Source organism: Petaurus breviceps, unplaced genomic scaffold (assembly GCF_028583685.1).
Source record: "Petaurus breviceps papuanus isolate PSGF00001 unplaced genomic scaffold, PetGlider_PUasm1.0 164, whole genome shotgun sequence".
Classification (NCBI taxonomy): Eukaryota; Metazoa; Chordata; class Mammalia; order Diprotodontia; family Petauridae; genus Petaurus; species Petaurus breviceps.
This window is the reverse complement of record NW_027185735.1, coordinates 15,899,641-15,926,766: the sequence shown is the minus strand read 5'-3', so window position 1 is coordinate 15,926,766 and position 27,126 is coordinate 15,899,641. Positions and strand designations below refer to the sequence as shown.

At 37.9% G+C, this 27,126-nt stretch overlaps 1 protein-coding gene across 6 annotated transcripts in view; it reads right to left on the bottom strand.

Annotated features, from left to right (window-relative positions):
* Window positions 1-27,126, bottom strand: part of FUT8 (fucosyltransferase 8) — a 491,667-nt gene that overhangs the window by 262,701 nt on the left and 201,840 nt on the right. For all 6 annotated transcript variants that reach the window (XM_069082397.1, XM_069082396.1, XM_069082394.1 and 3 more), the window contains one exon: window positions 7,491-7,927. In XM_069082397.1, the coding sequence (XP_068938498.1) occupies window positions 7,491-7,693 (203 nt within the window). In that variant the 5' untranslated portion in view covers window positions 7,694-7,927. The remainder of the gene's footprint in view (window positions 1-7,490; window positions 7,928-27,126) is intronic.

The window sequence follows — 27,126 nt, the reverse complement described above, 5'->3', positions numbered from 1 at the left end:
AAAAATCGATCTTCTTTCAAGTGGCAATATCAACCTAACACCTTAATCGAAAATACCTTTCCAATGCTTTTCCTGGGTAAATACAAATTTTAAAAATTCAAACTTCATCAGCTTCAGTATTTTTGAAGCCACATGGACTACACTGACAGATGTCAAAAATGTTATGGAATTATAAACATCGAGATCTGGCAAATGAATAGATTTGTGGGCTGAGTTCCTGTGAGGAAAAACTAGGTGACTTAAGAATAGTGGTGACTTCAAAAGAAATAGATAAGTTTCGAAAAGGAATAGGTTTTGGGAAAATATAACATGTTGAGTTAATGATGTCTAATGAACATCCACAATCTAAATTGCACAGTTGGTAGTTGGTACTATCACACTGAACTGCTGGGTAGAGATCTGGGAATGGTCTATAAGGGCATGGTAATTAAGCCCAAGAGAGTAGATAAAGTCACCAAGAGTGAGAAAGTAGAGAGAAAAGAGTGTCTAGGATGTAAACCTTGGGGAACACTCATACCTATGGGGCATGATATGAATGATAAGCCATCAAAGGAGAGTGAAGAGAGGTCATATAGGTAATAGGAGAACCAGGAGACACTAGGGTCAAGTAATCACAAAGAAAGAATATTTAGGAGGAAAATTTGATCAACAATTCAAATGCAGCAGAAAGGTTAAAAAGGACTTCAGAAAACAGAGCACCTGATTTGGTAATTAAGGGATTTGGTTTAAAGAAAGCAGTTTCAGTAGAATGAGGTGAGATGATAGACTATGCAAAGGGTTGAGGATTAAGTGAGAGGAAAGAAAATGTAAACTATTTTTTCTAGGAGTTTGGCTAAAAAAGGAAGTAGAACTTAAACAAGATGGCAGAGTCCAGTAAAAGTTTCTTAAGAAGGGGAGATACTTGATTGTTGAGGTCAGGGAACCACAAAATGTTGAGGTGTAGGGTTTAGGGGTATGCAAGACCCCAAAATACCAAGAGGCCCAGTCCTGCCAAACGAATTTGACTCAAGTCTTCTCTCAGCCAAAGAAAAGCAAAGCAAAGGTTTTGCCATAATGGGTGGACTGTTAAGGAGCCTCATCTGTGATGCTTGCATTGGATAAGCTAGCCAGAATCATCTGACACAGACTGAGTCAGCACTAGATAATTCTCCAGCCCCATCATGGAGGCAAGATGGAGTTTATATACAGAAAGGTCATGGGAGGAATCTAGGGGTGGTCTAGAGGAAGAGTTTGGGGAGGGTCTTCAGGAGTCAAATGAGGTCAGACTCAAATAATGAGAGATTAAGGGTAGGAAAGAGCTGGAGGCTACCTGGAGATGACAGACAAAGGAGGGCTAGGCTAGTTTAAGGGTAACAGATTTGGGCATAGATATTTTGGGAGGAACAAGGGTGAGGGCTAGGTGGACAGTGAAGGTCTATTTGGGCTAAGCTATAATGAAAGGCTTATGGCCACAGGCAAATGCCTCCTTTGGCAGGACTGGGCCTATTGGTATTTTGGGGTCTTGCATACCCCTAAACCCTACACCTCAACATTTTGTGGTTCCCTGACCTCAACAATCAAGTATCTCCCCTTCTTAAGAAACTTTTACTGGACTCTGCCATCTTGTTTAAGTTCTACTTCCTTTCTTAGCCAAACTCCTAGAAAAAGAACTCAAGGGGCTTCCCAGAGCTTGTATATCATCATTGGTCATGTTTGAAGGTAGTAGGGACAGAATGAGTACAAATGAAAACAATGAAGATTAGGGAGAGGAAGGGAATGATAGAGTGGAAAATCTAATTGAAAAGACAAGAAGGGTTGGGATAAAGGGATAGATTATGGCTGATTTTATGAGTGAAAGCAAAAGAAAGAAACCATTCTTGAGTGACATGGAGACCCTGAGTTGGGATCGTTCTAAAATGTATTTAAACCTTCTCATTTCTTTTGTTAGGCAGTCAGATTTTATTTGGCTCCATACATGTATGCATTCTGCTAGCTTTAAGGCAATAAATGACATAAATATATGTATGCATATGTATATGTATGTATGTATATATGTACATATAATGTGTGTGTGGGTCTGTTTGCCTCTTTTAACCAAACTTTCAGGCTAAATGAATTCCCTCTGGAAGTTTAGGAGGAATACCAGGAGGATGGCTTTTAGTTTTCTCCAGTGAAAATTAAGGTTTTCAGAGGGAGACAAACAGTACCTTCCCCTGGGATTCTATTTGTGAAATGCTACTTCAGATTCCACAGGGTGAGAGAGGAAAGGGAAGAATGGGGTGGAGGGAAGGGGAGATTAAGAGTAGTAAATTCTTACTACATAAAAATCCTAACAAAAGGAAAAAAACAGAACTTAATTTTTAATCTATGTACTATTGTGTGTGTGAAAAAGTGCTGGCCTAAGCAAAAAGAGCCACCAGCTTAACTGTAGTTGTTGTGGTTGTTTCTCCTCTGCTCTGGAAAAGGACCATGACTTCAGGAAGGTGATGCCAGGACTTGCAAGTGAATTGGATTTAAGTGAAGGAGGTTTGTGCAAAGTCATCAGACTCACTTTCTCTTCCCAAGCCATCTGGGTCGAGTGGCAAGATATAGATCAGGTTAACTGGAGATGAGCCAAGGAAAGTAGTGGAAAGAAGAAGAGGGGAGGGGTCAAGAGAAAGAGATTTTGAGATAAAGAAAAAAAGGAGTTCACATGTAATGAACATAATTTTTTTGGGTCATCAGCTGATAACAGTAGGGAAAGAAGTGAGCAGAGCTTGAGGACAGAAGTTTTGGAACAGCTTATATGGGGAGTAAAAGAAGGACTCAATTAAGGAGGAATAAAGTGCCTATCTTGAAGCAATGAGAGGCCAGTTAAAGTTAGATACTATAAATTTGTAATATATCTGCTCAGTATGTTTGTTAAGGCTTCTTCCAATACATGAGTACTGGAGAAAGAAAATAGTAGAAGTCACTGGTGCTTGGTTTGGCAAAGGGAAGGCATGAGGGGTGAGGGATTCAAGAGCAGAAGACAGTGTTGAGCATGACTCCACTCTTCCCTCCCCCAACTGATCCTTGAGCAGGAATTTCAGCCTAGGGCAAAATCCCTGTTGAGCATGATCCTATTCTTCCCAGTCCCCTGCCCCCACAGGTATTCCCACATTCTCCCCTGCCCCCTGCCCCCCACTGGATCTTCTGATTTTTCCCCTGGATCTTCCTCCATTCTAGGTTCCCTGTCCCTCAGCCTAGGGTAAACTTCGCACACAGGAAATTCAAATATATACTGTCAAATCACTGATTGTAGTCTCGGCTTAAGCAACCTGACTGTTGGCCTCGTGGCATCACTTTAAAAACTTGCACATTGTCCATGCCAACTCACTGTCTAATCTGGGCATGTGACCCCGGCAGTCCTGCGGTAATAAAGTCCACTTGCAAATTTTACTCTCAGGGATCTCTGTCTCATTCCTTTTTGGCTCAACAACAGTGGGGAGTTGAACTGGTTAACTACAGAACTGAAATTGGAAAAGAGCAAAGTGAAATCAAACTAAAGGTAATGGACTGAGAAAGGACTGAAAGGCAGAGGGACTGAGGATTTCAATAAGGGCTAAGAATAGGTTTAAGAGAAGTGAAGCATAGAGAGAATGGAATGATAAAAGGTTATGATAAGACAGGAATGTTAGCATTTTGCATGAAACAAATGGAATGTGTGTAATGAAAGCAAAAGTGCCGAAATTCACCAATGACAAGAAAAAGATTTGAAGAAACTGCAACATAAAATAATAACTTTAGACCAACTCATCAACTTCTCCTTTTGGGCACTCCACTTTCCCCCCACCCATTTCCCTGGCCACTCTTATATGACTTGGGAGTGAGGGTGGGGGAATGAAGCATATAGGGAAAAAATTAGATGTCCCTGAATGTTTCAATTATAGGTACTACACTTTGGGAATCAATCCCTTTGCTGTTTTCACAGGGAGACACTCACTCCTAATACTGGTCCTACCATGTTTCCCCAATAATAAGACCTATCCCGAAAATAAGCCCTCCCTTACTGTGTAAGATTCCTCTAAAATAAGTCCTATTGAGATTGCTACTGTAGTGAAGGTAATCCCCTGTGCTACACGCTACATTACGGTACCCTCTGTATGCACCGCCCCGCCCCCGTGAAACACACGCCACGCTTGGAGCTGCATCCAATCAGAGCTGCAGCAGTGAGCGCGTCATCCTGTTCTTCCCCAGTGATTTGCTTGCTGGCGCCATTGAGAGCAGTGCCGCGGAGGAGAGCTGAGGCAGGATAACATAAGCCCTCTGGTGTTTTTCTTTCCAAAAAAATTAATAAGACAGTGTCTTATTATCGGGGAAACACGGTATATGTTTCTCTTCACATGTCTACCATGTAGACCAAAGAGCTGGCCCTGCAGAGCCCTGAAAGCCATATGTCTGGTTTTTAAGAAGCGGGCCATGTTCGAAGGTAGTAGATTGTTCTTTTCAACGGGATTTTTTTAAATAAATTTTTTATTTTTTAATTAATTTGTTTGTTTCCTTTTAGTTTACAGGATTCAATTCCACAATTACTTGAGTTTCACATTTTGTCCCCCTTCCTCCCCTCCCCCCCATGGTGGCATATAGTCAAGTATAGGATCTGTAAATACTTTCACATTACATTACATTAGTCAGGTTATAAAGACGGATTGTATCAGATGGAATGAAAAATGGTAAAGGAGGACAAAAAACCAAACAAAAGAAGGAAAAAGATCAGGTATTTTGCTTCCACCTGGATATAAACTCAGTTCTTTCTAGTTCTTTCTCTGGATACACATATTTCTCTCCATCATGAGTCTATTGGGATTGACTTATATCACTGCATTGCTGAGAAGAGTCCAGTCTATCAAAGTTGGTCATCACACATACGTTGTGTCTGTCATTGTGTACAAACTTCTTCTGGTTCTACTCTTCTCACTCAACATCAGTTTGTATAAGCCTCTCCAGGTAAATATGAAACATCTGCTCCTCGTTTCTTATAGCACAATAGTATTCCATAACATGCATATACCACAACTTGTTCAGCCATTCCCCAATTGATGGGCACCCCCTTAATTTCCAATTCTTTGCCACCACAAAAAGAGCTGCTATAAACATTTTTGTACATATGGGTCTTCCTCCCACTTCTATGATCTCTTTGGGATATAACCCTAGGAGTGGTATTGCTGGGTCAAAGTATATGAAAGTATTTATAGCCCTTTGGGCATAATTCCAGATTGCTCCCCAGAAAGGCTGGATCAGTTCACAACTCCACCAGCAATGCATTAGTGTTCCAATTTTTCCACATCCTCTCCAGCATTTGTCATTTTCCTGTTTTGTCATCTCAACCAATCTGACTAGTGAGATGTGGTACCTCAGATCAACAGGATTTTTAAAATAAAGTCATTTAACATTATAATAACTTGAAAAATGTTAACTCTTCACTAATATTTTTCTTTGGAAGTTATTATATATAACTGCATTTTATCCTTAATATGACTGCACTCCCATCAGTCAGTTCTACGTTATATTATTTTCATTTTAAAAAATCTGTCAATTATAATGAAAATTTCTTTTGATGGAGCATTGTCTTCAATAGCTTTGCAAAGTAATAATTTTTCCTTACCATCAGTTTTAACAACATAGTGTAAATATGCAATCAAATGAACATCTTTAACTACATCTGTTGCTTTTTTCATAGTAATGCAAAATAAGAGATGTTAGATTCTCAATTTATTGCAAAGGTCTTTAGACACATAAGCATTTCTCTTCTCTCTCCCTGACCTATTCCCTAAGTGGAACCATTCCAAGAGCTTTTGCATATAATTTGCTAAGCATCATTTTAACCATATAGTTGTAGATAGCAATTTCTCCCATCTAATGAGGCTTTTTACACTTAGTAATTACATAAGCTATCTTATGCAACATAAGCAATCCTTTTGATATCACAGACATGGTTTGTCTTTGCTTACTTTTAAGCAACTAATTTTCTTTGGAAAAATTCTTATCTTAACCAGCTTATTCCCCAATGAGATTTGACACAAGTTGACTCAAATTTGACCTCATTTGAGCATAATTAATAATAACTGCATTCTACTGGACATCTCATCTAATCCCCTCATTTTTTTTAGATGAAAAAACATGTGAAGCACATAAAGATTAATTTGCCAGTACAAGGTCATACAGGCAGTAAGTGGCAGAGTCAAGATTCAAACCTAGGTCATTTGACTGCAAATCTAGGACTCCTTCCACTTCACTATCCACTGAAGTGAAACTGTTGTGTTAGTCTCACTTTTGCTGACTTTTAATGTAAACAATTATTAATGGGGGAAAAATAGATGGCATTAAGGTAGTTGTACTTTTCCCACCCAGATGCTCTCCTAGACTTCATAATCTCTATAAACTCATTATCCTGTAAGATGACATATCACTTCTAAAATTCACATCTCCTCAGTAACCCGTCCCTGGAGCCCGACCCTCCCTCAGATTGTAGAAGTGGGACAATGGATATCAGAGGGCTCTTCCCATATCCTCCATTTAAGGAGGGTAAACTGATAATCACCTCATCATTTCTCACCCTGGCTGCAGGACTTCATCATGTCCCTGCATCATCTCCCTATTCCCCAATTTTTCAGCTTCTTTTTATGTGTTATCTTCCCCCACTAGATTGTGAGGTTCTTGAGGGCAGAGACTGGTCTTTTATCTTCCTCTGTATCCCCAGCACTTAGTAAAGTGCAAGTCACACAGTAAATGCTTAATAAACCTTTACTGACTTTGACTGAAAAAATTCAATAATTCTGGACAGCTAAGAGTTTCTTAAAAACTCTACTACAGGCTATTCTCAACCTCTGTGCATCTCTCCATTGCCTTTTAGGTACCCTTCAGTTTTACTTCTTCAAAGACTATGGTATTCTGGGGTAGGCCTGGAGTCAGGAGGACCTGAATTAAAATCAGGCTTCAGACACTTAATAGCTCGCCTGACCCTAGGCAAGTCACTTAACCTTGATTCCCTCCAATAAATAAATATATTAAAAAGAAAAAAAGAGAAGAAAAGAAACATTATTCCATTATTTAAAGTCTATAGCATCAGTGGAAGAATTTTGGGACTATATGGTCATTTGGTGGGGGGGAGGGGAGAACACAAGCACTGATTTGTAATTTCATATGTATAGGGAATTACCAATACAGAATCACCTTTTGCCTATAAAGATCAGTACCAGATCAGGGGTGAATAAGTCTTCTTAGTATGTGTGTATTATCCATAATAAATGCCTTTGCTTAATTTGGAGATAGCCTGAGAGAATTCTTTTGAGATGATCTTGCACCTCAACATTTTGATGTGTCCTTGAACCTCAAAGTATACACGAGAATCATTACCAAAGGTGATATAACATATTTTAATTTTTACCAAGAATGAAAAAATATATATTTTCCAAGAACCACTTGAAGTATCAAACCCAAAAAGTCTATCAAATTTTTTTCTTTTTTCCTAACCACTTATAAAAACCTACCTTAGAGACTCTGCCATCCGCCTCAAGTCTTCATTCTGTTGTTTTAAGCGTTCAAGCTTTGCCAGTATCTTGGAGAGTTCTCTGCTAGAGTGATCAGGATGATCATTGTCCCGTACCAAATGTCCACCTATATAAAACAACAAAGTCCCCCAAGCAAAAAGAATGAGCATAATCCAGCGCCAGGAGCCAGTCCATGGCCTCATTTTCAGGTTCTCAACTCTCTCCCTTTGCCTCTAGAGCTCAAAGAGCTGCAAACAACATGGTGACTTGGACAGTAACACAAAAGTGGGTTGGTTGCCTTTTCTTTTTTTTATTTCAGCACATGATGCTTCAAACAAATTAGTATCAGTTGGGAGTCCTGGAGTAATTTCTTTCAGAAGTCCTTCTAGTGTTGTGAGTAGGAAGTTTTTGTTTCTCAGGTCCTTGGATTTTACATTCTGTGGAAAGAATAGGAATGAAATTTAATGAAATGATGCAAATTTGTGGATGACAGAATGTACTGACCTTAAAACAGGGGTTCTTAAATATTTTTGTGTCTTTGAGCTCTTTTGAAGTCTAGTGAAGAACCCATGGACTCCTCAGAAGAATGTTTTTAAACAAATAAAATATAATAGGGAGGAATACAAAGGAAACCAATTATATTGAAATACAGTTATCAAAATATTTTAAAAGGAATTTCATGGACGTCCTCAAATATATTTACGCTCTATTTATGTAGGCCAAATTAAGGAACCTTGACTTAACAGAAAGGCAATGATTGTTGTATAATCAGAAAAATTAACGGATAACATTACTATCCATGTGTCAAATAAAATTGAAAAGCTTTTTGGTATCCATAGCAAATTAGCTCTGCATACTAACTAGGTCTGTCCCAGCTAACAACACAATTAGCTCTAGGTCTAAAGGGAACAAACACTAACATCCTTTTTTCTTTTTACTATTATCATTCTCTGCCTGTTCACACATGAAGATGACAAGATTTTTATCTTGGTTAAGGCAATAATCAGAAAATGGCCTCTTCTACATGTTTTGTACTACTGTTCCCTCATTATCTTCAAAAGAAATAAAAATATCCTTAATAGTAAATGACTGCAAGTCTTCAATATCATCCCTCTCCCAGTTTAGTAGCCATTAAAGCACATTCCTCAGCAGGTCACAGGCAGGTTGCGACTTTCAGAATAAACTCTAGAAATATACAGACTGGTGAGACATAACAGACATTAAGAAGCTGGTGAATACTACCTCCTAAGAACAGAAGCTAAGGCTCTCAACTGAGCAGCACAAGTATATGAGTCTCTTAAAACAAGATCAGTTTTCCTCATTAAAAAAAAAAAAGGTACCTTCACCACTGGGCTTTTGAAACAGACTGTATTTCCAATTTCACTTTTGATTTGGTTTAGAATTTCCTTTGACAACACAAAAATCTCTTTAAGGACAGTGCATAAGAAATGGCAATTTTAAAAACTACATGAATATTCCAGTTACAGGGAGGAAGCCATCTGTCAAGTCACATATCTTTTTCTGAAAATGGTGACCAAAAGGACAAGAGATAAAAGTTTTTGTCTTTTTTCAAATGAATGTGTTGATACTTTATCACATTTATATTAAACATAACAGAGGCCATAATAAACTACTAGGTGAAAAATTAAATTAAAAAAAGAAAGTCTAGGTGGAAAAGCTGTCATAATAAGTTTTAAAAATTAGTCGATCAAGATGTCTCTGTTTCTACTTTGAAACACAAACTCTGAATTACACTTAAAAAAGAAATTGAGATGGCATTTTTTTCATAGTATCCCAGCTTCAACCTCTCCTTCTTTCCTTAGCCAAGTTAACAAAAACAACAATAAAAATAGCCCTTTAAGGTTTTCACAATTGTTTACACGAATGATTTGACTCTCATTACGAACTGTGAAGCAGGTGCCATTATTATACCTATTTTACAGATGAGGAAAGTGAAGCTCAGAGAGATTAAGAAACTTATCCAGAGGTCACATAGCTAGTTAAGTATCTGAGACAGTACTTGAACTCAGGTCTTCTAGATTCTGTCAGACATTTTATCCATTATGTCATTTAGCTACATTAAGTATTTTTAAGTACTTAAGTACTTTTCCCCTAGTACTATAAAGTAGTATATAAATCTTGAGGGTTTACACCAACTTAAATAAGAGACTGAGGAAGGGCCAAGTAAGCAACCAATCATTTCAGTGAAAGTTTGGTATCTTTTCTATGTTGTTCTATTAAATAATCTTTATGCCCAACTGCTTTTAGTAACTTTATTTCATTTGTTCAATCCTCTTATTCAATATTCTTTTTCCTCTTTATTTAAAATTTATTTATTCAACATTCACTTTCATAAGATTCTGAGTTCCAAATTTTCTCTTCTCCCCCACCCCCAGACAGCATGCATACATTCATATTAAACATATTTTCACATTAGTAATGTTGTAAAGAAGAATTAGAACCAATGGAAGGAAGAGAGAGAGAAGATAGTATGCTCTGATCTGCATTCAGACTCCAGTTCTTTTTTTGAATGTGGATAGTATTTTCTAACTTGAGTCTTCTAGAGTTGCCTCAGAACCTTGCAAGAGGTAAATCTATCAAAGTTGATCATCACACAATGTTGTTGTTACTGTGTACAATGTTCTCTAGTTTCTACTCATTTCACTAAGCATCAGTTCATGTAAGTCTTTCCAGGTTTTTCTGGTCTGCCTACTCATCATTTTTAATGGAATAATATTATTGCATTATTAATATTCTTCTTTAACTGTCTTATGACTTTCCTTGCTAAGTGAGGTCTCCTTTTTAATCTCCTTTTGAATACCCAGTTGATCTAATATGGACCTTTAAAGTTTCCTAACATCAAAGGTAAAAATGAACCCTCTGATGAATGTGACTTAACAAGTCAATAATAACAGGTTCATTTAAAATTCAAATCACTAGTATGTGTGGTTTTTTAGAAGAACAAATGGGATATTCTGAAATTCCTGTGATCAAGTACCTTCAACCCTCTCTGCTACAAATACTATGCTGTACCAATGAGCCCTTCAGAAAACCCAATCCTCTTTCCTTTTGAAGACAGAAAGACTACAAATCAACCTGAGTGAGGGCCATAATTCCCTCCAAAACAAAGGAAAGCTTAAAGGACTATTTAAATAAAGAATAATAAAAGTGCGTGTAGTAACATTTTACTTAGAATTACAAAGATACACAGCAGCCATAAATCTGCAAAGCTAGAGGCAAAACATACAAGACAACACTCAGACAGAGACAGGATTTTACAGAGCCATAAAATTAGGCCAGCAGAATTTAGTTTAAATTCACACCAGTGGATTTCAGAAGGGAAACAAAAAACCAGCAAAAATACTGAGACTTGGTAAATTATCACATTGTATAGAAACACTGATGCTTCATGATCTAACATGGGTTAGAAATTAAAGATACAAGATATTTGCCAGCTCTATTCATTCTACTATAATATTTTTTGTTTCTTAAACTATAATGTTGTAGCCTTTAAAGAAAAATATTTCCTGCCTAGACTTAATTTTTCTCTTCTAATGTCAGGAAATTATGAGATGACAAAACCAAACCAAATGGAGAAACATGGAATTGTGAAACATGTCACTTCCAAAGGACCTTAGCATGATCTGGAAAGCATCGTACTTGAGGTACTTAAGTTGGAATATTCCCCCTTCCTACCACTGAGTTGACCTAAATATAAAACAAATGATTCTTTTTTGAATCATGGGATTCAATTTTCTGACTTATATAATACAGTCAGTAAAGAAACATTTATTAAACACCTACTATGTGCCAGGAAGCGTGCTAAGCCCTGGGGATACAAAAAGAGACAAAATGTAATAAGTTCCTTGCCCTCAAGAAGTTCACCATCCAATAGGAGAGAAAATAAGCAAATTTTATATACATATATATACACACACACACACAATACACTTCAAAAACTGTGATGACAAAGAAAAACATCACTTTAATGAAAGTCACTATCCTTAAAAAACAAAAACAAACAAAAAGTTTCAGGACTTTAATGTCCAAATAAACTACACTAGTTCTATGTTTTATAATAATAATTCACATTCACTTAGTATTTTAAAACTTGTAGATGTGTATCTTCCACACACTGCAAGAGTTTTATACATAAAAAAGAGCTCTGCTGACACAAGGAAAGTCAGGGAAGGATTCTTTACTTGTATATTTCTCTACCAAGGAGCTTCTGGTGTAACTTTAAGATTTCTGGAAGTTTCAAGACAATATGCATGGCAAGTCATGATGGTTGCTGAAAGGACCAAGGAAGAATGAATAAACATTTATTATGCACCTACTACTAGAAGTCTCTATACTAAGCACTGGGGATACAAAAAAAAGGCAAAAAAGTCTATGTCCTCAAGGAGCTCACAATCTAATGAGGGGAAACCAAGCACACAAATATAAGTACAGCAAACTACTTATTTTTTTTTTAAGCAATTGGGGTTAAGTAACTTGCTCAAGGTTACACGGCCAGTTATTTTGTGTGGGTGCTAAGTATCTGAGGCCAGCCAGTGCTCTTACTCACTGTGCCACCTGGCTGCCCCTAGCAAACTACTTATAAGATAAATAGTAAGGGAAAATACTAGAATTAAGAGGGGTTGGAAAGATTTCCAGGAGAAGGTAGGGTTTTAGTTGGGAATTAAATGCAGCCCCACTCCCATTAAGATCCTTCCTAGACCTCTCCTCTAGTCACCCCAGATTACTTGGTCACTACTAGACCCCTCCCACAATCTTTCTGTATGTAAGATTCATCTTGTTTCTATGAAAGTGCTCAGATTCAATCTAGCCAATCTATCCTGCTTGTTAATACAAGCACCACCAATGCTGGGATTCCTTAAGAAATAAGTAAATATGTATAAGTCAATATGGTGGATCTTTAATGAATCTTGTTCTTCTTTGGCTGAAAGAAGGCTTGGGTTGAATTCATTCCGGCAGGACATACATGTCACTATTTCGGGGTCCCAGTAGCCCCTAAACCTCAGCAGCAGTATCAGAGGATTGAAGGGGATGTGTTCAAGTGATGTTGTTTAAATAAAACTAACAAGCTTGGGCAACTGCTTGGATGGGGAGTAGGGGGGTATGGGGAGGAAGGGATACTGAGAAGTGGATGACTCCTAGGTTTTGAGCCTGAGAAACTGAGAGGATGATATTACTCTGTAAAGTAATAGGGAAAGGGTTATGGGGGAAGGAGAAATTAATTTCATTTTAGACATGTTGAATTTAAGATGCCCACCTCTCCCTTAGATTCAGGCACTATATCTCTAACAGTCCCGAACCCTCTTTTGATGGTTAATTTGTACTTTAGTGGGATGAAGTAAAAGAAAGTCACTCTCAGTAAGTGAGGTAGAAGTTGGAGCTGGAAATCCACTGTGGGAAGGAGTAAAGTATTTTCTCTTGGGCAGGTTAAAAAAAAATCAGAAGAATAGGATAACCAGTACACTCAGGTATGTGGCCCAGGTCTGCCAGACTCTAAAGAGAAAATTAACATTTCTCCAAGGACTGAGGAATTTGAATGAAAAAGAACATGTATGCAGTAAAAGTGGTAGTGTGGTTGAATGGAAAATAGAGGTGGATATTGAGTCAGAGGACCTAGTTTGAATCCCAGCCAAGCCACTACTTTCTACATAAACTTAGTCAAGTCAATTAAGTAACGATTCAGTTTCCTCACAAGTAAAATAAAGGGGCTGGACTGAATAACTTCTATGATTCCTTCCTATATACATCTATATGTTCATGAAAATACCCACCAGACCTACAGCCCAGAAGGTCTAAACCTAAATAAGCACTTTCCTAAAGCAGAGGGGAGAAGAACATTCAAACAAAAAGTTCCTAACTCCTCCAGAAGGCAGTAAAAAACCCTTTTTTTTTAAAATAAAGAGTAAAAAGTAAAAAAGTACAGTGGAGAACATGTTTCAGAGATTGATAGCTAAGAGGGGGACTTCAAGGCATAACAATGGCTAGGAGGCAAAGATCAATCTGATTGAGCGTGGCAGAACTACCTCCAGATGACAGCTAAAGAGGAAAAGGGCTGGGGTATCTAGGCTACACAGTCCTCTCTCCAATTCCTCTGAAGTCAGTTTAAGAGGCTAGGAGCTTCCCACTAAGCTGTTCCAGAAGCTACACAAATAAACTTCCTTCCATTGTTTTCAAAGCATGAAGAATATTTATTCCCTATTCCCCATTGACAGGGGGTCCATGAGGGTAACTGCATTCACTAGCTTTTAAGACATTAAGAAAAACTGTGTTTCACAAGTTTACCTATGAGTTTTATTGTGTTAGTAAACCACATTTGGGATTTCTGGTGGCCTGGTGTGTATGGGTAGAATCTGCACTTAATGGGGGCTGAATCCAACTTCAAATTGTGTACTGTGTGGAGCCCAGAGAGGCAAAGGATTCTCCTCAATACTGTGTGGGGACTAGTCTATTAGGGGCTAATTCAAATGGTTGGGGGGAAAGAAAGGAGGCCATAAAAAAGGATAGTGGGGTTTTGAGGTACTAATTAAGAACCCTAAAAGTCTTCAGGACAGACAAATCCATTACATTTCTGACCCAGATGATACCACTGCACCAAGTTCAAGCTGTGTGTAAGAAGAACTACAGAGACTCACTAAATAATTTCTTACTTTTTTTTTAAGCTCTATGCAGCAATTTCACAAGAAGTTTTCGGGTTTTTTTCCTATTCAAACTATTAACAACATAGGTAAAATGAGTAAGTGTAAACTAGAGTCTAAATGTCAAAATATACTTTGTTACAAGTATCATGGATCTATTCTGATGAACTATATTTGGACACTGTGGTTACCAAATTATTAGAGAATGGAGCTCAGTTCACTGGCAGAACTTGACCCTCATCAAGGGCTATTAGCGTAGTTTAGGGTGATAATGAAGGGATGCTACACCATGACTGCAGGTCAGCTGCAAAATGCAGGGTAAGGTAAACAGGAAAGGAAGTAAGATGCAGCGATTATACTATTCAAATAACAGGTGTAATTCCTGAATAATGGCTAATAAACCAACCACTCCCAAAAAAGAAAAGTAAGATTATCATTCCCAAAGTAAAAGGATGGACTGAAGAAGATACAATCTACTGCTAAGAAAGAAGACACCTACAGAGACATACACTATCAACTGATTCAGGCAACAATATTTCCCTAGCAACCAGGGACAAGAAACAGTAAGAGTAATCTTGGCCAACCAATATTTGATGTTAGGGGAGTCTAGGTAGCACAGTAGATAGAGGACCAGATCTGAAATCAAGAAGACCTGTGTTCAAATATGGCCCCAGACACTTAACTGGCTATGTGACCCTAGGCAAGTCACTTAACCCTGTCTTCCTCAGTTTCCTCATCTGTAAAATGAACTGGAGAAGGAAATGGCAAACCACTCCAGAATCTTTGCCAAGAAAACCTTAAATGGTGTCACAAAGAACTATGCAAAGCTGAAAAACAACAACAATATGATATAAAGTTGTAATAAACTGAGACTTGAGGATATTTCTAATGCTTTTTAAGGAAATACCAGACAAATCTCCATAGGGTAGGAGTTTTAGAAAAGTTAGTCAAGTTTACATAGGAGATTAGAAGATACTGCTTATAAACACCCTTTAAGTCCCAGCTAGGTCATTCCACATAGGTAAGGCAAGACTGGTAGAGGACTAAGGCAGAGAAATACAGGAGATTAACTCTAATTGCCTAGAACTGATAGGGTTGTGTAGGAAAACAGAAAAAGTGGTCAAAAGATATGCATTTTCCCAGAATAAGAAGACGAAATCAATATGTGAGATATTACTCAGGAAGGCCAAGCCTTCTGAAAGGCACACCAGCATACAAAAACACCTCTTCCAAATAAGTAAAGGAGACTAAAATTCAAGGTTAAAGCAGCCAATTTGAGAAACAGCAATAGTAAAGAAGAGTCTGAGAGGAGTTTTCTTTTGTTACAACTATGGGCAAAATGGGCATATATACTGCAAAATACAGGCCTGGTAAGCCAAAAGCTTAACTAGACTGGCAACAGGAAACCTACTTGGAGATTGAGAAAGGGGCTAGCTTAGGCCCATTAGAAGTAGCAGAATAAGGGCAGAGCCAAGATGGTGAAATGGAAGCAGGAACTTTTCTGAGCTCCTCCATGAATTCCATCACTAACCTCTAAAAATTGAATCTGAATGGACTTTAGAGAGATGGAATCCACTGGGAGATGGTGCATGGCAGATTCCCAGCGCAGGAAAGTGCCCACATAGGTCTGGACAGGGAAAACATGGAGCATGTAGGGGCTGGACCAGTGCAGACATGAGAGCAAGCCCCAGTCGGCAGATTCACCAACCCAAGGGTGATTCGCGGACATCTCACCACTAGATGGAGGATCAGTTGGAGCTGGGTAAGAGAAAGTGCAGGGTCCCGAGCAGCAGCTTCTCCTGGGGCTATCAGCCCATAGATAGGGATGTCTAAAAATCACCTCCCTAAACTTCCCCAGGAGCCAAGATGGCAGAGTAAACCCTAGCTGCTCTAATCACCCAGAAACCCAGAAATTAATGCACCACCCAGTGTGAAATCCAGAAACAGCAGAAAAAACCTCAGGCTTGGGAGTCCTAGAGGAAGGGTATGACTGAAGCTGTGGCCTCACCTCAGCTGACAAGCTGGAGATCCCAATCCCAAAGACTTGTGCTGCCTGCCACTAGCTGCTGAGACTGCCTGAGTTGTAAACCATGATTACAGAGACAGAAACCTGAAGTAGCCACACCACCCCTCCCCCAGATGTTACTCTGTGAGCCTCAGGGTAATCCGAGGGAAGCACTGAGAATCCTGGCATTGGCCTCAATCTAGATGTCCAGAGGCTACAGCACACAAAGTCAACAACCAAACCCCTAGCTCCCAGCCTGAGAAGAGTGGATCAGAGCCCTCTTCACCCCAGAAGCAGAAATCCACTGTAAAGGTCAGGATATAGGCAATCACAAGGGGCAAGAAAACTGCGAAATCAAAAATGGTGCAATCCTATTACAGCGAGTAAGAACAACAAAATTCAGAGAAAAACATGGACTCTGTATTCACATCTGAGACCACAGAAAATATATGAATTGGTCTCAAAACCAAAAAGCATTCTTGGAGGAGGTCAAGAAAAGTTTTAAAACTCAAATTAGAGAAGAAGATAAATTGAAATCTACATTAACCAAATTAGAAAAAAATCTCACTGAAGAAAATAAATCCTTAAAAAAGTAAAATTTGTGCACTGCAACAGGAGGATCAAAATCTAAATGGAGAAAATACATCCCTAAAAAAGGAGCTTCAAAAACTAACCAAGGAAAATAATTCACTAAAAATTAGAATCACTCAAATCAAAGGAAGGGACTCTATGACATATTAAAGAGTCAGTCAAACAAAGCATAAATATTGAAAAATTAAAAGAAAGTGTAAAATGTCTCACTGGAAAAACAACTGACCTGGAGAACAGATCCAGGAGAGATAACCTAAGATAACTTAAGAAAGACATAAAGAAAAAAACATCCTGGACAACATCCTTTGAGAGACTGTCAAAGAAAACTGTCCTGACGTACTAGAATCAGAGGATAAAATAGATGTTGAAAGAATTCACAGAACTCCTCCTAAAAGAGATCCCAAATTGAAAACTCTAAGAAACATAGTAGCCAAATTTTGGAATTACAAGGTTAAGGAGAAAATACTGCAAGCAGCCAGAAAGAAACAATTCAAATATCATGGAACTATAAGCAGGATTACACAGGATCTAGCAGCTTCTGCATTAAAAGATTAGAGGGCTTGGAATTTGATATTTCATAAGGCAAAAGAGCCTAGACTGCAATCAAGGGTCAACCACCCAGCAAAATTGACCATAATCTTTTAAGCTAGGAGATGGTAATTTAATGAAATAAGGGACTTGCAAACTTTCCTGATGAAAAAGTCAGAGCTGAATGGAAAATCTGATCTCCAAATAAAAGTCTCAAGAGAGACATAAAAAGGTAAACAAGAAAAAAAAAACACACACATATGCACACGCATAACTTGTGATTCATTAAGTGCAAACTATTTATATCCCTATATGAGAAGGTGATACCTGTCAATACTGAAATTTATATAATTATCATGATATTTAAAAGGGATATACATAGAGAGAAGGTATGGGTATGAACGAACTAATCTGATGATTAAAAAAAACCTTATTAAAAAAAGGGACTGTAATGGGAGAAAAGGAAAGGATGAGGCAAAAGGGTAAATTATGCCATATGAAGAGCCATAAAAACAAAATATAGTAGAGGGAAAGAATGAGGAGAGATGAACATCAAATGAACTTTATTCTCACTGGTTCTGGTTCAAGGGGGAATCAACATAATCAGTTAAGGTTAGGATTCCAACTTGAAAAGAAGCAAAAACTCATTATAATAGAGGGAAGAGAGGGACGGAAAGGAGCACTGTATGAAGTTTACTTTCACTGTTTTCTGTTCAAGGAGGGAATAACATACTCTGTTAATTATAAAAATCTATTTTGCCTACAGGCTGTAGGAGGGGTAAGGGGGGGAAGGAGGGGGAGTGGTCAGAATGGAGAGAAATAGTAGTACAAGGAAAGGGTAGGTAAAGGCGGGGGGGGGGATACAGGGAGGGCATACCCAAGGGGTTGGTAGTCAAAAGGAAAACTCTTAAGGTGGGGAAGGGAGAAGGAAGAAATAAAAACATAAACAAAGGAGGGAATAGGATGGAGGGGAAAGTGAACGGGATAAACTTTCCCATAAAAAGGAGGCAGTTAGCAGAATGGATTTTTAAACACCAAAATCCTGTAACATGCTGTCTACAAGAAACACATTTAAAACAAGGGAATATGCAGAGGATAAAGGTAAAAGGCAGGAGCAGAATATATTTTGCCTCAGCTATAATAAAAAAACCAGGGGTAGCAACCCTTATCTCAGATAAAGCAAAAGCAAAAATGGATCTAATTAAAAGAGATAAGGAAGTAAACTATATCCTGCTAAAAGGGACCATCAAGAAATGAAGCAATATGGGGCGGCTAGGTGGCGCAGTGAGTAAATGCCGGCCCCGGAGTCAGGAGAACCTGAGTTCGGTTCTGGCCTCAGACACTTAACACAAAAAAAACTAGCCTTATAACCTTGGGCAAGTTACTTAACCCCAACTGCCCTCCAGAAGACAAGAGAGAAAACGGAAAAAAGAAGAAACGAAGCAATATCATTACTTAACATATATGCACCAAGTGGTACAGCATCCAAATTCCTAAAGGAGAAGTTAAGGGAATTAAAGGAAGAAATAGATAGCAAAACTATATTACTAAGGGACCTCAATTTCCCCCACCCTGAACTTGATAAATTTAACCTCAAGCTAAACAAGAAAGAAGTTAAGGAGGTGAACAGAATTTCAAACCAACTAGATATGACAGATCTCTGGAGGAAACTAAATGAGGATAAAGAGGAATATACCTTTTTTTAGTGTTATATGGCAAATACACAAAACCTGACCATGTACTAGGGCATAAAAACCTCACAATTAAGTGCAGAAATATTAAATTCATCATTCTCAGGTCATGATGCAATAAAAATTACATGCAATAAAAGTCCATGGAAAGACAGACTAAAAACTAATTGGAAACTAAATAATTTAATTCAAAAGAATGAGAGAATTAAATAAGAAATTATACAAACAATCAGTAACTTCATTCAAGAGAATGACAATCATGAGACAACATACCAAAACTTGGGGGATGCAACAAAAAGAGTACTTAGGGGAATTTTTATATCTATGAATGCATACATGAATAAAATAGAGAAAATGAAGGTCAATAAATTGGACATGCAAGTAAAAAAGTTAGAAAAAGAACAAACTTAAAATCCCCAATTAAATACTAAATTGGAAATACTGAGCAGCAAAGGAGAGATCAATAAAATTGAAACTAAGAAAACTATTGAATTCATGAATAAAACTAAGAGCTGGTTTTATGGAAAAAATAAATAAATGAAACTGACAGACCTGGAGCCAATATGATTTCAAAAAAGAAGAAAACCAAATCACGAGTATAAAAATGAAAAGGGTGAATTTACCTCCAATGAAGAGGAAATTAAAACAAATCATTAGGAATTATTTTACCCAACATTATGCCCATAAATTCGACAATCTTAATGAAGTAGAAGAATATTTACACAGGGGCGGCCAGGTGGCTCAGCGAGTAAGAGCACCAGCTCCAGTGTCGGGATGACCTAGATCAAATCCGGGCTCAGATACTCAGCACCACACCCAGAAATAACTGGCCGTGTAACCTTGAGCAAGTTACTTAACCCCTATTGCTTTAAAAAAATAAAAAAGAATATTTACAAAAGTATAAGTTTCCTAGATTAACTGAAGAGGAAAAAAATATTTAAATAACTGCATTTCAGAAAAAGAAATTGAAGTAGCGATCAATGAATACCCTAAGGAAAAAATCTCCAGGACCAATTGAATTTATTAACAAATTCTATCAAACATTTAAAGAACAACTGATTCCAATACTCTACAAATTATTTGAGAAAATTGGAGGAGTCCTACAAAATTCTTTGTATGACACAAATGTGGTACTGATACTTAAATCTGGAAGAGACAAAACAGAGAAAGAAAATCATAAATCAATATCCCTCGTGAATATAGATGCAAAATTTTTAAATTAAATGTCAGCAAAAAGACTACAGCAACTTATCACGAGAATAATACACTTTAATTAGGTAGGATTTATTCCAGGAATGCAAGGATGGTTCAGTATTAGGAAAATTATCATTATAATCGATCATATCACCAACAAAGTGAGCAGAAACCGTATGATTATCTCAGTAGATGCAGAAAAGGCTTTTGATAAAATACAACGTCCATTCCTAATAAAAACACTAGAAAGTATAGGAATAAATGGAGCCTTTCTTAAAATAATAAGTAGCAGGAAGGCAGAGTGAACATGGCAGAGTAGAAACAGGACTTCCATGGGGCTCTGGCTTCCACATCCCCTAACTCATATAAAAGGGGTCTCTGAACAAATTTTGGAGCTACGGACCCCATAAAATGACACAAAGGAGCTAACCTACTGCTGAGGATAGCCTGGCTGGCCAGCAGGAATCAGCTAGCACAGGTGCTCTGAGAGCAGAGCCCAGCCTCACGCGAGCCCGAGGTTTTAGGCCCAGGGCGGGCCTGACCAACCACCGGTTGGAGGGATTCCAGATCACCAGCAGTTGTGGTGGTTTGCAGAATTATGAACACATACATGCAAAGGACAAAGTGACAGGTCAGTGCAGTGTGGACTTAGGGATCCAGTAGTTGGGAGTGCGTCAGCTTTTGCCCCCGGGACGAGAAGCTGCTGAGGAGTGTGGGAATGCACACTCCTCAGGGGTGGAGCAGCCAGCCCTGTGGCAGCTTCAGCTCCTGGGCTGCAGAGTGCAGGGGGAACAAGCAACCAGTCTGAGGGGTAATCGCTCTTGCATTAACCTGCTTGGATCTGGATTGAGGTCTAGGGTAGAGGTCCTGGGATGTGCGACCAGCTTGCCAGAGGATGTGAAGGGTTCAGAGAGGGCACCCAACTAATACCTTTGGCACCTGAGAAAAAAATTGACTATTTGAGATGAGGCTCCCCTATCTGGTAGCAGAGTCCTACTGTGGCAAAAAACCCAGGGGTCAAATGACAGAACAGCGACATGAGCAGGCACAGGAAGCAAAATAAACAGAGTACCCCAACTTTACACTGCTATTTTGGGGACTACAAGGATCAAAGCATGGAACAGGAAGAAGACAGTGAGGTCAGAACTCCTGCACCAAAAGCTTCCAAGAAAAATACGAGCTGGTTACAGACCATAGAGGATCTTGAAAAGCAAATAAGAGAAGTGGAGGAAAAATTAGGAAGAGAAAGGAGAATGATGCAAAAAAATTATGAAATGAGAGTCAACAGCCTAACTAAGGAAAATAACACCTTAAAAAATAGACTAACTCAAATAGCAAAAGAGGCTCAAAAAGGCAATGAGGAGAAGAATGCCTTAAAAAGCTAAATTTGCCAGATGGAAAAAGAATCTCAAAAGCTCACTGAGAAGAATATTCCTTCAGAATTAGACTGAAGCAAATGCAAGCTAGTGACTTTATGAGAAATCAAGATACTATTAAACAGATTCAAACAAATGAAAGAATAGAAGGCAATGTGAAATATCTCAATTGGAAAAACCACTGACCTAGAAAATATATCCAGGAGATATAATTTTTTAAAAAACATGATCAAAGAAAAATCCTAGAAATCATCCTCCAAGAAATGGTCAAGGAAAACTGCCCAGATGTTTTACAACAAAAGGGCAAAACAGAGGTTGAAAGAATCTACCTATCACCTCCTGAAAAAGATCCCAAAAAGAAAACTCCTAGGAATGTTATAGCCAGGTTCCAGAGTTCACAGATCAAGGAGAAAATATTAAAAGCAGCCAGGAAGAAACAATTTGAATATTGTGGAAACACAATCAGGATGACACAGGATCTAGCAGCTTCTACACTGAGGGATCGAAGGGCTTGGAAAATGATATTCTGGAGGGTAAAAGAGCTGGGATTAAAACCAAGTATCAGCTACCCAGCAAAACTGTGTATCATGTGCAGGGGAAAATATGGTCATCCAGTGGAATAAAGGACTTTCAAGCATTCTTGATGAAAAAAACAGAGTCGAATAGAAAAATTTGACATTGAGATACAAGAAGCAAGAGAAGTATGAGAAAGTAAAGAGGGAAAAGAAATCATAAGCAACTTACCAAAGTTGAACTATTTACATTCCTACATGGAAAAATGATCATTGTAACTGATGAAAATTTTCTGAGTATGAAAACAGTTGAAGGGAATAGAAATTGTGTGTGTGTGTGTACAGGAGGGTATATGGGCATATGAATACATATGTGAATGTGTGTATATATGTTTACAAGTCTACACAGATAGAGGGCACAGGATCAATTGAACAGGAAGGGATGATACTTAAAAGGAGAAATTAAGAGGTGAGAGAGAAATATAATGAGAGGAGATGGGGAGAGACAGAATGGGGTAAACCCTCTCATATAGAAGAGGCAAGGGACAATGGTTACAACGGAGTGGAAGAACAGGAGGGGAAAAAGGCAAAACCTTATACTTGCTGAATTTGGCTCAAGGAGGACATACACAATAAATAGGGGATTTCACCCTACAAGAGAGTAGGCTAGGTGGCACAGTGAATAGAGTACCAGCCCTGGGGTCAGGAGGACCTCAGTTCAAATCCGGCCTCAGACACTTAACACAAAAACTAGCCATGGGACCTTGGGCAAGTCACTTAACCCCAAATACCCTCCAAAAAAGAAAAAATGGTGGGTAGGGAGGAAGGGGATAAGCGGGGGGATGATGGAAGGGAGGGCAGGCTGGGGGGGGAGGGAAAGTAGAAGCACCCACTTTTGAAAAGGATGGTATCAAAGTAGAGAATAGAACAAGTGGGAGGTGGGATAGGAAGGAGTTAGTCTTTTACAACATATCTACTATGGTAATGTTTTCTATAGCTACACATGTAAAACCTATACTGAATTCCTTATCTTCCCAGTAAGGGTGGGTGACAATGGAGGAAGAGAATGAATCTGGAATTCAAAGTTTTAGCATCAAATGTTTAAAAATATATAAATGCTATTATTAATGCTATTTTACATGAAACTGGGAAATAAGATATACAGGCATTGGATCATAGAGATCCACTATGCCCTATTGGAAAAGACAAAGGGGGTATAGGAAAAAATATGAGAGAGAGCAGATAGGAGGAGGGGATATCCTGTGGGACCACTATTTTGGGGCGATAGGTAGGGGAAAAACAGAGAAAAAATTTGTAACTCAAAATCTGGCAGAAATGAATGATGTAAACCAGAAATTAGTAATACATTTGAAAAAAATTAAAAAAATAAAATAATAGGTAGCATCTATTTAAAGCCATCAGCAAGTATTATATGTAATGTGAATAACCTAGAAGCATTTCCAATAAGATAAGGGGTGAAACATGGATGTCCACTATCACCCATCTTATTCAATCTGGTACTAGAAATGTTAGCAGTACCAATAAGAGAAGAAACAGAAAACGAAGCAATCAAATTAGACAAAGAAGAGACTAAGCTATCACTCTTTGCAGATGATATGATGATTTACTTAGAGAATCCTAGAGGATCAAGTAAAAAAACTACTTGAGATAATAAATAAATTTGGCAAAGTTTCAGGATATAAAATAAACCCATGCAAATTGTCAGCATTTCTATATATTTCTAACGAAATCCAACATCAAGACGTACAAAGAGAAGTCCCATTTTAAGTTACTGTAGACATTATAATATATTTGGGAATCTACCTGCCAGAACAAACCCAAAACCTATACAAACACAACTACAAAACATTTCACATAAATAAAGTCAGATCTAACTAGTTGGAAAAATATCAGGACGGCAGAGTGAACCCTAGCTGCTCCAAACCCTGCTGTGACCCTGAGGGCATAGTAATTATTGCCCCAGGGCAAAACCTGAAACAGTAAAGGCTTGGGAACCCTAGAGGAAGAGTGTGGCTAGGACCCTGCCTCAAAATGGGTAAAAAGCAGACTGTAAAGACAAAGACTCTTGAGTCCTACTATTGTGAGAGGGATGAACCAAATTCATAAGGAGACAGTGTTGACTCCACACCCACAGCTGAAGCCTCAACAGGGAACTGGTCTCAAGCACAGAAAGCATTCCTAGATGAGCTCAAAAGGAACTTTGAAAACCAAATGAGAGAGACAGAAGATAAAGAGAATAACTTTTAAAATCTAAATTGCAAAATTAGAAAAACATTATAATAAAGAAAAGAGCTCCTTAACAATAAAAATGTGTGATATGGAAAAGGAGCTCGAAAATCTAACCCAGGAAAATAATTCGCTAAAAACAAGAATCAACCAAATTGAAGCAAATAACTCTATGAGGAACCAAGAATTACTCAAACACAACATCAAGAATGAAAAATTATAAAAAGAGGTAAAATATCTCAATGGAAAAATAACTGACCTAGAAAACAGATCCAGGAGGGATAATCTGAGAATCACAGGCCTACCAGAAAATCATGATGAAAAAATGAGCCTGGAAACATCCTCCAAGAGCTCATCAAGGAAAACTGCCCTCAGATACTACAACTTGAGGGTAAAATAGAAATCGAGAGAATCCATCAGTCACCTCCTGAAAGAGATTCCAAATTGAAAAGTCATCGAAATATTGTTGCCAAACTCCAGAACTACCAGGTAAAGGAGAAAATACTTCAAGCGGCCAGAAAGAAACGATTCAAATATCGAGGAACCACAGTAAGGATCATACAGGATCTGGCAGCCTCTGTACTGAAAGACAGGAGGAAGTGGAATACAATTTTTCGCAAGCCAAAAGAACATGGGTTACTACCAAGGATCGGATACCCAGTTAAACTGAACATATTCTTTCAGGCAAGGAGATGGTCATTCAATGATATAACAGATTTCCAGACCTTCCTGATGAAAAAGCCACAGCTCAATGGAAAATTCAACCTCCAATTACGAGACACAAGAAAGACATAGAAAGGTAAACAAGTAAAACACACACACACACACACACACACACACACACACACACACATACAAACCCTGTTATTTAATAAGAGCAAACTTTTTATAGACAAGTAGAGGGTATGAATATAAATAACACAAAATGATGGTAAAAAAAAACCTTATTAAGGGCTACAAAGAGACTGAAATGGAAGATAAGGAAAGAATGAAGTAGAAAAGGGTAAATCATACTACACAAATAGGCATAAAAACAATATAGCAGAAGAAAAGAAGGGAGATGAGTATTATATGAGTCTTTCCCTCACTGGTACTGGTGCAAGGAGGGAAAAACACAACCAGTTAAACATAGGACTCTATGGAGAAGAGACACAAAACATATCATAATAGAGGGAAAGAGGGGAGGGAGAGGAGGTTTGCATAAGATTTGTTCCTGTCACTCTTGGTGTGAAGAAGAAATACCATACTACATTAAGTATAAAAATATCCTACAAGCAGTAGGAGGGGGGAAGGACTAACAAAGGGGGGGGGTTAGAAGGGAGGGAAGAAGTATGGTGGAAGGGGAGGAAAAGGGAGGAGGGATGCTAAGAAGGGAATACTGAGGGAAGTGGTGGTCAAAAGGAAAACTCTTAAGGAGGGGAAGGGAGAAGGGAAGAAAGTATAAGTATAAACAGGGGAAGGAATAGGATGGAGGGAAAGAAACAGTAATCATAACTGTGAACATGAATGGAATGAACTCTCCCATAAAATGGAGGTGCATATCAGAATTGATTAAAAAACGTAATCCTACAATATGCCAATTACAAGAAACACATCTGAAACAGAGGGATACACACAGGGTAAAGGTAAAAGGCTGGAGTAAAATATATCATGCCTCAGCTAAAGTAAAGGGGTAGTAATCCTTATCTCAGATAAAGCAAAAGCAAAAATTAATATAATTAAAACAGATAAGGAAGGAAACTATCTCCTGCTAAAAGGCACCATCAAGAAATGCAGCAATATCATTACTTAACATATATGCCCTGAGTGGTATAGCATCCAAATTCCTATAGGAGAAGGTAAGGGAATTAGAGGAAGAAATGGATGGCAAAACTGTATAGTGGGGGAACTTAAATCTCCCCCTATCTGAACTTGATAAATCCAACCTCAAAATAAATAAGAAAGAAGTTAAGGAGGCGAATAAAATTTTAGAGAGGGTAGGTATGATAGATCTCTGGAGAAAACTGAATGGAGATAAAAAGGAATATATCTTCTTCTAAGGAGTACATGGCACATACACAAAAATCAACCATGTACTAGGACATAAAAACCTCACAATTCAGTGCAGAAAGGCAGAAATATTAAATGCATCATTCTCAGATCATGATGCAATAAAAATCATATGCAATAAAGGGCCATGGAAAGACAGACTAAAAACTAATTGGAAACTAAACACTTTAATACTAAAGAAGGAGTGGGTCAAAGAAGAAATCATAGAAACTATCAGTAACTTCACTCAAGAGAATGACAATAATGAGACAACATACCAAAATTAGTGGGATGCAGCAAAAGCAGTTCTTAGGGGAAGTTTTATATCCTTGAGTGCATACATGAATAAAGTAGAGAAAAAGGAGTTAAATGAATTGGGCATGCAATTGAAAAAGCTAAAAAAAAAAAAAAAAAAAAAACTGAAAATCCGTAATAAAATACTAAATGAGAAATAATGAAAAGCAAAGGAGAGATTAATAAAATTGAAATTAAGAAAACTACTGAATTAATAAATAAAACTAAGAGCTGGTTTTATGAAAAAACCAACAAAATTGATAGACCCTTAGTCAATATGTTAGGAAAAAAAAGAGAAAGAAGAAAACCAAATTATGAGTAGCAAAAATGAAAAGGGTGAATCTACCTCAAATGAAGAGGAAATTAAAACAATAATAAGGAACTATTTTGTCCAGTTATATGCACATAAATTTGACAATCTTAGTGATATGGATGAATATTTACAAAAATATAAATTGCCCAAATTAACTGAAGAGGAAGTAAATTACTTAAATAACCCCATTTCTGAAAAAGAAAT